The sequence below is a fragment of the Neodiprion virginianus genome, chromosome 5 (assembly GCF_021901495.1).
Source record: "Neodiprion virginianus isolate iyNeoVirg1 chromosome 5, iyNeoVirg1.1, whole genome shotgun sequence".
NCBI lineage: Eukaryota > Metazoa > Arthropoda > Insecta > Hymenoptera > Diprionidae > Neodiprion > Neodiprion virginianus.
Window position 1 is genome coordinate 17,742,255 of NC_060881.1, and position 10,928 is coordinate 17,753,182.

Sequence of the window (10,928 nt, forward strand, 5' to 3'; positions counted from 1 at the left end):
CATTTTACTCGGCTGGTAAAGACCGCCTATAACGTCGATTGGCTCTAAAACTATTTTTCCACATTTCGATGAATTAGTACGAGACCACAATGGAAAAAATCACTTGAAGAATTCTCGGTCAATTATACATAGGTTCACTAAAAAGGTCAGTTTCATTTTCGGCATTAGTAACATATATAATGTACCGTAACATAACCCCGATGTAGCATAGGTGTAAATAAAAATTTGGATCACCATTGAACGTTCGATCCTCAAACGAGGGCCGCAAATATCGAATCAGTCAATGCTGTTTACGGAGCTCATTACAATGAAGAGAAAAAATGGAAGTAGCGCAGGTTTGCTTGGCCAAATAATTAGCTGCTAGTAGATGACGCTTCGTTCCTCAGCTTATAAAAGCGCGGAGATCCTCTCAGGACGGAAGTACATTCGCGTCAAGGCGACCCCTAGAGTTCGTTACAGAAATGAATTGAAGCGTTTGTGAACCTGGCTACTTAATTCAAGATTAAACATTCCGCCGTAGATAACTGCGAGTACATAAATATATCATAGAACAATAACATTAACAGTAAAAGTATTAATAATTACACAATGCGGCGTGTGTGTTTTCTCGTCACGTTGATCATACTCGTGACTTACGTGGCTGCTTCGGATGAAAAGTCATCGAAGCAGGCAGCTTTCGGTGAGGGAGACAATGCCGAGGATGAGGACGACAGCGACTACGATGATTACGATTATGCGTTGGAGGATAAAAAAGGACACAAGATAAAACGCAAACACAAACTCTACCTCTGTAAGTTTTACAGTCATATATATGCACGCGATTCGAGCACGGATTTTACTGTGGAGTAATCGCAGCCACATTCGAATTTCAGCGAAGAACGCCGGCTGTAGTACCGTGAATGTGTCTCCATGTAATTATTTATTTCACTTTTCTCTAGTCATGAATATATGCGTAGGTGTGCATACATACATATACCTATCTTCTTGTATCAGACGCTTAACCATGCCTGAATTACGATTTCATAGCCAGAACTTATGCTCTCGGTATAGATCATTAAACTGTTCTACAAGTGCTTCAGAAATCATGACAAATGATGCTGAATACTTACACACTGCTAAAATTTTTGTATTTCTGGTAGAGTTGCCTTGGTGAGAATAAATTCTGCATTATTCTACGAAAACATGAATAAATATAAAATCATTGAAAATCGTTTTTTTGTAAATTTTTCGTAGAAAGAGATGATATGTTACAAAAATTGTAATCATCTTACTTACAACAAGATAGAAAACCAACCACCCTAAAAAATTGAGATAAAATTCGGTATATTTTGGTAATTATGTATTTATGCATCGAATACAGAAAATGTGCCAAAAACTGTAAAGAAACAGACAGAAAACTGATTCCGTGTCTGTTTCTATACGGTTTTTAGCACAGTTTCTATCTGCGTCTAACGGAGTTTTTACCAGGGATGAGATGTGACGACTCTTAGTAGTCATTAGTTATCATTCAGTGCACGATAAAACTTTGCCAAATCTTTCCGAATTACCACATCAACTATTTGAGATCTGCCAAGCGTAAGAAATTCTTATTACCAACATAACCTCCATAAGTTACATTTGTCAGCTCGGCTTGAGGTCGTCAGCCTGCGGGTCGTTTATGTAATTTCACTTTTCATATTTCCCACCATTTTGATTGGTTTGCAAAGTCCAGTCAACCAATCAGAATGCTTGGATGGTGGGAAATGTGAAAAGTGAAATTACGTAACAGACCCTCTGGATGAAAACTCTACAAAGCTCGCGCATGCGCGGTCTGACAATCTGTTAAGTTTCGCTGTTTCCCCTCGTCTTACGCATGAAAAAGAAGAAATATAATCTAATTTGGACCTTATTCAATGTCGACGTGATCAATGAATTCTTTCCTAATAAATTCTTCTTTATGATTTCTTCACTTTAACTGCTCAGTGCGAAATTTTTTTTCTCGAAACCCTTCCAAATCCACCAGAGTAAATTCCAAATGCCATGAACAAAATCGACTTGCAGCTTACACCGGTACAAGTGGTATTTAATAATGACATGATGATTTCACAGTTGCCGGAGGTCTGAAGAGCTTAGCGGCATTCATCGCGATAAAAATAAAAATCATTTTGGTCGTTATCACGGTAATTGGGATCATTGGATTTACCCTCAAAGTATTTGGAGCCCTGAAGTATATAGGATACCTTGGCGGGGGTTGTCCTGTTGTTCACGAGCCGGCTCACGGATTAGGTACGTATATTCATATACCGTGAATTAATGGTGAATGGGAAAGGTGGAGTGTGCACGCGTCGACACAATATGCATGAGTATTAGACGAGCGTACTATTTGGCGAAATCATTTTTCACCTCTTGCGTGACGTCCGTCATACCGTTCACGAGCTATGGGCACCCCGATTCATCTTTGTAAACCTTAGGTTGGAAGCAGTTCGTGGCACCTAATAAACCGCTTTAGCTTGTCAAAATCAGTGTATGTATTGATGCATGCCACATTTCATTCCATTTAACAGAATAAAATTTTTATTTACCCAAAATACATCTGTTATAATCTCAAATAACGAGGCTCAGAAAATCAGTAATCGCAGATCGAACAGACTCATCCCTAAGTGAGGCCTGACCTCAATTCGGAAATAAATTATATCTATAGGATAGCAATGAGTACGATTTTAGTGACCCGAGAAGATATATTAGTAAGGAATTCGTCAGGGAAGGTCAATTTTGACAGGAAAAAAACCGTTAGGGTTCTTTTAGCGACGTCTCGGCTGGGCCTAGTCGGCCATCATCAGACTATTTATTGGAAAAGAAAACAAAAAAAAAAAATAACTTATATAACTACAGAGAACTTAGTAGGTGATCATCGAGCATAGACATGTTGAAAATTTATATCTAATTTTATAGTAAACGTTAATGAGAGGAAACTGACATTAAGATGTAATACCAATGAAACAACACATCTACTATATGACAGAATTGAATATAAGCAAATTCAAGTAGAACAAACAGCTCACGAGATGCTAATTATATTTCTATTTGTGCGTTTGATGCATTATGCATTACATACACGGATGTAAAAACTGACGCCTTGATGAACTCGGGCATAAAGTTTAGATAATCTTAGACGGAAGTAATTGCTTCGTAGGGTCAGATATTTTTTTCTCAATACGATATTGCGATGGAGATAAAAATGGAATATGCTAGATCAGTCCTGCACTGATCGTGAGAAAAAAGTCTATTCGTTGGCGTCGCGTGAAATTCTAGTAAAATAGGTATCGTACACTGAGAAAAATTTCATTCGTTACAGTAACTGGAAAAATTCAGTAAAACAGGTATCGTTAAAATAACTGTTTGAATATTGTTGGAATTACGAAAAACGAGGTACGCGTAACCATTTTGCGCTATTGTCGATCCTTTTTTGGTAATTGCTTGCTTTGGTAAATGGATATCGTTACAAATACCATTTAAATATTGGTGGAATTACGAGGTAATGTGGTACAGTTAATCATCGAATAAACTGATCGATTCAATTGTTTGAAACTTAAATTTAACTTACAACATTATGTATGTACATTCGTACGTATACATGGAAATACAAGAATAAATAATAAATAAATATAATTAACGATTACTTAAAATTAAAGTTAGCAAATGACAAAGTGGAACAATGATTACAGAATGATAATCTTGTGTCGAATTTGAAATAATTTTCTCTGATTATTTACTTTATGAATTTAATAATTGAGCACCAAATGTATGCATAAGCGTATAAATATAAATTCGGAAAATGAATTGACAGAGTCAAAAATCTCTATTAATGTAGATTATTTTTTCTTATAATTATGTTGAGCATTTCGGGCAAAACCGCTGGGCTAGTTGCTCTTGGTTTTTGACCTTCAACTAATCTGGTGATAGACAGTTTTTGTAAACTTTTTTCAAACTTCAGAAAATGTTTGATATTAAAACCTAGTGAATTCTTCGATCTTTGACAATTTCAATGGTTCCGTTATCCTTGCAAATAAAATCCGCAGGATTTGCAATATGATCGCTGAAGGTTTCTTCTTCCAGGAGTCATTTACACGGACGATTGATTTCTGTGTTCGGTTTTATCCACGAATCTCTTCCTTCTTCTCCTGGATTTTTTGTCGTCATCGCAACTGGCGTAAAGCTTAGCGCAGTCGCTGAATTTCACTTTACTCGATGTTTTAAACTTTTCAAATCCATGCCTGCATGAAAGAAAAGAAAAAGAAAAAAAAAAAATAGAAAACAACATTATAATGAATTTAACTTTCTTTTTCATGTTGTAAGTCGTGAATTGGCGTATCATTTGAATTACATTAAATACATACTGAGAAAAATTTCATTTCTTACGGTAACTAGAAAAATTCAATAAAACAGGTATCGTTAAAATAACTGTTTGAATATTGTTGGAATTACGAAAAACGAGGTACGCGTAACCATTTTGCGCTATTGTCGATCCTTTTTTGGTAATTGCAACGCAAAATCAGTTTCTTCGGTTCACTCTACTTTTTCAGTTAAATAAGGCTTTAACATCAATTTATTGTTGCACAAGCATTAAATTTTCGAAATGGTCACAAGAAAATATAGCAACAGTGATCGTAATGAGAAAGAATAGTAACGGCTAGAAAACTAATTTTCATTTTCTACTTAGAACCATATTCTTCGACTGTGGTAAAAAATGAAAATAGTTAAGGACTGAGCGGTAACCGGAACTAGAAATTTCTCTCAGTTTGTGCAATGCGCGTATGTATACCTATGCATAACAGGGGGTAAGAGAATAATTACCGTATGAGACAATCTCATTTAGTTTAAAAACAAACAACACGTAGACCGAATGGGGAGGGGGAGGGATGTGGATGTAGCTTGAAATAAATTGGTTGTAGCTAATTGCTTAGTAACATGGGGCACGAAATTAATGGCAGTTCACTAACCCCCGCAGCAGTATACTGATATCAGGAATTTAAACGCGGCAGTTAGACTGTTACACGAAGACAAACAGCGTTGTGCCCTTTCTATCGATTACCTAAGGGCGAAAAAAATTACACGATCAACTTTTTTGCACTCAACTTGAAGAATAAATGAAGTCATCTTTCATATGAGTTATAAATAATTGTTAAGAGGGAACAGATCAATTCAACTTCTGATTCCATGGAATAAAATGAGCGTACCAGTTTTATCGGATTTTGAAGAGAAGCCTAATTGACAAGGAAAAGTCAGACAGTTTTTTTGTCCACATTTCTCACATATATCAGTAAATCTAACGTTAAACAACTATAAATCCGATTCCTGTATCTTACAGGATACTCAGTCACACCTCCACCTGATCACGTGCCGGAATACGGATCCTGGGGCAATACCAATGACTGGTCATCATCTGGAAGTTGGGCACGCAGCTTGGTTCAAAGCTATATTGATACGGATATGATCTCTCATGCGTTAAAAAAGTGAGTTAAAAAGACAAAAGTTTTCAATCATTCATTCGCTTGAGTTAGTAAGCTTTTTTCTCAATCTTTTTTTTAACGAAATGTAATAGTAATTAATTTACAAAAAACTAATACACGGTTAGCATGTACGTTTTATAAACTTTACGGAAAAAGTTTGAGAATGTGATGCACCTAAATTAATTACGTCTACTGAATGCAATTTATTGATCAATTCCTGGGTATGAAGATCCTAAAACTTTAGTCACGGAATTTCAATTAAAGAGCTTCATTCAACACGTACATTCGGCGCCAGGGTGTAAAGTAGGAGAATTTATAGCATGGCCCACTGGTAGAAATGCAAGAGGAACGTGAAAATGTAATTATGTCAAGCCTTAAACACAGTAAATCATAAAATACCGAAACAACTGAGAGTGATCGCGAGAAAATCAGAGAGACTATTGAACCACTTTAAATTTTCATCAGGGAAGTCAAATTGTCACACTCTGAAAGGTAAATATCAAACAACCAGGTTGTTCAAGCTCACTGTCTCCGCTGATTTAATCTCAACAAGGAAAGTTATCACGCACGCCAAGAAATCAACCAGAAATCCTAAGTTTACTCCCTGTCTGAAATTTCCGCTTTGTCTATTCCAGGTGACTTGTTAGTCCTAAGGAAACCAGCTAGATTCCTAAGGGAAATCAAAATAGTTCAAGTGGGTTAATTTCTGCCGAGTTAATGAGCGGTTATAGGTTTTTACGAGTGTTGAATAACGAGACTGCGTTCAAATTCCGACAATTTATGAACTCCAGATAGCAGAACAACCCGGAAGCAGTTCTAAAGACTGTGTGCGATAGACACTGTACAAAAATCTGACTCGATAGAGAAGTTGAGCTATCATATACTTCAAAGAAACAAAAAAAATATACGAAGAGAAGGTGCTTTTTCCGTAAACAAGAATTGACTAATTATCAAATCACTGCAAACGTCGCCTCAGTCTTTACCGCCCAAGTTAAGCGTCACGTATTTTGACTATTATCAATGCGCACGGATCACTGATGTGAAAATACCTAAGAATATCCAAATACGATTTAGTATTAGGCAGCAATAATTCCAAGAAAAAGAAATGCATTCATATTATTGAATTACCACTTACCGCAGAAATGCATTTCCTCTAATTGTTTTCGCACGATACCACAAAGTTTTTGAATAATTTTGTTCAGCGTTACATGCCTGCAATAATAGTCAAAAGCACCCTTTTAATGCCAACGCCTGGGAATTGAAAGCTCTCTAGGCAGAGATGAAGGGGTCAGTCAATGATAGAGTAAACGAGCAGAGCTTTGCTTAAAATTAGCCAGAAATGTATTACAACACCAGTATGGTTTTGTTCGCGGTAAATCAGTTGTTACAATCCTGGTGGAAAAAATGCCTATGGTTGTTCTGCGAAATTCTTCAAGATTTTTCAGGAATTTTACACTATCCGTAAAAATTAAAATAAACTACCGCGAACTCTTGTAGAGCCGTGCGAATTCATTCACTTAGTTTCAGGTAGATAATTATCGAAAACTGTGAGTTTTTGGATATGTTGAGATACCCTAAAACTCTAAAAAAAAGAAATTATTTTTAAAGAATTTCACAGAAGAATATCAATTTATAGGAATGAATATTTATACCAGCCCTTTCAACCCTCACAAGGAAAATTTGCCGAACAGAAGATACTTAACAGTTAATAGCTCTGCATTTATAAACTCTTCTCATCTTATTACTGTAATTTTGGCTGATTTTGAGAATTTGTCACATATTTTGCTATCCTTGTCTCAATAGGTGGATCTTATGAAAAAAAAATCAAACCTTAGTCGTTTCTTTAAACTAGAAATTCTACGTTGTATACAAAATTACGAAAAACGATCGCGAAAAGCAAGCCATTCAATAATTATTCTTTAAAAACGTCGATATCCTACGTGTAATTCTTTCTCAAACGATGAACGTCTTGCGAATTCCTTATAAAAAAAAAAATTTCAAACGTCTGGAAACGGACATGCATATAAACTGCGCCGCAGGATACTCGGCCAAATAAATTACCACAGTCAACTTTAAATTAAAGAGTACGCATTTCCATTGTATATACAAATACATTATAACATTAGCAGTTTAAACGGTATTTGAATAAAAAATATTAGCAGTACTCTAGTAGGACACTCTTTAATCACTGCAGCGAAAAATTACCACTTGAGAATTTGCACAATTTTTCATCACTTTTTTCGAAGTGCGGACAGATTATTAGTAGAGGGTATAATATGTTCCAATTGCAATTAGAATAAATACTTTCCACTAATTACAAACTGAAATTTATGGTTGTATGTCAAATGTGTTATATACTTTGATGATTTTTCTACCAAGCTTTTAAATTACCCCATTTTGATCCGGTCATTTGATTTTGTTCCAAACACTAAAGTTGAATCGCCTCTATCGTTCTGATTGTAAAACCTGCTCTCAAATTTTCAATATCTTATTTAGCGTGATTTGATTTTGTCTAGATTTATTTATATTGACCAGTAATAAACTAAGATAAACTAGGCCGATCAACGAACCCACTAATTACATAATCTGATAAAGAAAAATTCTTTTATATTGAAGTATGGACATGGCTGAGATGGTTTTTTCAACCCTGGAAATGAACGACGATGTGTGTCGCCGACGTTTGGTCTGCGAAATTGACGCCAAAACCCGAGAATTTCCACTGCTGAGTTACGCGATGGATTTCTTTTCGTAAGTATCAACCACACGGCAACATTTCATCGTAAATAAATAGTAAAGCCACTTGAAAAGCAGATCCGTGCACTTGCTATGCGCTTGTACTCTGCACTGAGGGAAATTTTTAGTTCCGGTTACCGCTCAGTCCTTAACTATTTTCATTTTATACCACAATCGAAAACTACAGTTCTAGGTACAAAATGAAAATTAGTTTTGTAGTTATTTCCAGAAATTCTAGTATCCGTTACTATTCTTTCTCATTATTATCATCATTGACATATTTTCTTGTAACTGTTGCGGAAATTTAATGCTTGTGCAACAATAAATTAACGTTAAAGCCTTGTTTAACTTAAAAAGTACGGTAAACCGAACAAACTGATTTTGCATTGCAATTACCAAAAAAGAATCGACAATAGCGCAAAATGGTTACGCGTAGCTCGTTTTTCGTAATTCCAACAATATTCAAACAGTTATTTTAACGATACCTGTTTTATTGAATTTTTCTAGTTACTGTAAGAAATGAAATTTTTCTCAGTATGTATTTAATGTAATTCAAATGATACGCCAATTCGCGACTTACAACATGAAAAAGAAAGTCGAATTCATTATAATGTTGTTTTTTCTTTTTTTTTTCTTTTCTTTCATGCAGCCATGGATTTGAAAAGTTTAAAACATCGAGTAAAGTGAAATTCAGCGACTGCGCTAAGATTTACGCCAGTTGCGATGACGACAAAAAATCCAGGAGAAGAAGGAAGAGATTCGTGGATAAAACCGAACACAGAAATCAATCGTCCGTGTAAATGACTCCTGGAAGAAGAAACCTTCAGCGATCATATTGCAAATCCTGCGGATTTTATTTGCAGGGATAACGGAACCATTGAAATTGTCAAAGATCGAAGAATTCACTAGGTTTTAATATCAAACATTTTCTGAAGTTTGAAAAAAGTTTACAAAAACTGTCTATCACCAGATTAGTTGAAGGTCAAAAACCAAGAGCAACTAGCCCAGCGGTTTTGCCCGAAATGCTCAACATAATTATAAGAAAAAATAATCTACATTAATAGAGATTTTTGACTCTGTCAATTCATTTTCTGAATTTATATTTATACGCTTATGCATATATTTGGTGCTCAATTATTAAATTCATAAAGTAAATAATCAGAGAAAATTATTTCAAATTCGACACAAGATTATCATTCTGTAATCATTGTTCCACTTTGTCATTTGCTGACTTTAATTTTAAGTAATCGTTAATTATATTTATTTATTATTTATTCTTGTATTTCCATGTATACGTACGAATGTACATACATAATGTTGTAAGTTAAATTTAAGTTTCAATCAATTGAATCGATCAGTTTATTCGATGATTAACTGTACCACATTACCTCGTAATTCCACCAATATTTAAATGGTATTTGTAACGATATCCATTTTACTAAAAAAACTTCGACAATTTTGAAGGCATTTTTCCTTTTTTGACTATATTATATACGGGATTGAAAAGAAAATCTCGTTTAGCGCAAATTTTTGATTTTATAGATGACCGTTTAGTTGAGAGTTTTAGATTCGGCAGTAATGCTACAGCTATTATGAGAAGGGCTCATAATCTGTTTGCCAAAACGTCCGAGAAGTTTTCATGTATTTGTATCCTTCTTTTCGTACCATATTTCGGACTTGCAACTTTCCATGAACGATAACTTAGCAATAGCTCTAACAGAACTATTAGGACGTTTCTCTAAAGTTTTAGTAACACGAACTGTTCGAGAAATTGAGCCAATTTTACGCTACATTTTACGGAGTTTCCTTGCAATTATTTACATCGGTGTGAAATAGAAAAAAATAAATAAAAGTTGCAAGAATCTGAAAATTTAAAAGCTTATGTTTTTACATTTACAGAAATTGGCGTGATCAAGTACAGAATAGTATATTTTCCAACAACTAATAGTACATTAAAATAGTATAATAATAGGAACAGTATGGAAAAACACGCTCATTCGTTGAAGGTAATAGAATATGTAAAAACATCAAATTCAATATCACGGCTTGCTTTTTCACAGCTCTGCAGATAAGTGAAGAGTTAAACTGAAAAACCGAATGTGTAGAAGCTTCTGTCAGGCGGGTGGAGCGGAGGTATGCCATGCAAATCTGACCTCTCAATGTCATGCAATAATGTATGACTCGCAAATAATTAAACTTAAAAATCGAAATAAACCAACAATATAATTCATATTCAAATAACCCTGCGATTCCCGCGCGTGCACGGAGGAAAAAGAATTCTTCACTTCAATCTAGTATTCCTTATTTGTTCCAAATACGACGATTTAAATTCAACAATTTTGATCTAGTTAGTTTGTCAAAATGATTTAGTCAAGCAAATTCCCTAATTTAACAAAAGGCTTTCTTCTCGCGATCGAGTAAAGTATTGATTCGAGTGAACCTTTTGACGGATTTCCGAAACTGCATCAACTAAATGTCATTTTAATCCAAGTTTATGAATTGTTTCTCCAAGTCGCATGTTCGTTGACAAAAACAATCGGGTACTTCACATAAAATAAGTACAGGATTCTAGGTTACAAAATATTTACGTCGATTGTATGCCATTCTTTGTTGATCTAACCGAACCTTGTTTGGTGTAACTGATTGAATCCAGTTGCACCAATTTGGTCACGAAGTAATATAAAAGAAACATGACGTGCTTTCAGA

At 34.9% G+C, this 10,928-nt stretch overlaps 1 protein-coding gene across 2 annotated transcripts; it reads left to right on the forward strand.

Annotated features, from left to right (window-relative positions):
• The first annotated feature begins 435 nt into the window (after nucleotides 1–435).
• Nucleotides 436–10,068, forward strand: LOC124304432 (uncharacterized). Of its 2 annotated transcripts, XM_046762677.1 has the most exons (6): nucleotides 436–790; nucleotides 873–911; nucleotides 2,089–2,265; nucleotides 5,348–5,492; nucleotides 8,106–8,237; nucleotides 8,872–10,068. In XM_046762677.1, the coding sequence occupies exons 1-6, from the start codon at nucleotides 589–591 to the stop codon at nucleotides 9,020–9,022; spliced, it is 846 nt and encodes a 281-aa protein (XP_046618633.1). In that variant the 5' UTR covers nucleotides 436–588; the 3' UTR covers nucleotides 9,023–10,068. The 2 variants fall into 2 exon arrangements, with proteins under 2 accessions (XP_046618633.1, XP_046618634.1); XM_046762678.1 differs by lacking the exon at nucleotides 873–911.
• Nucleotides 10,069–10,928: the final 860 nt, after the last annotated feature.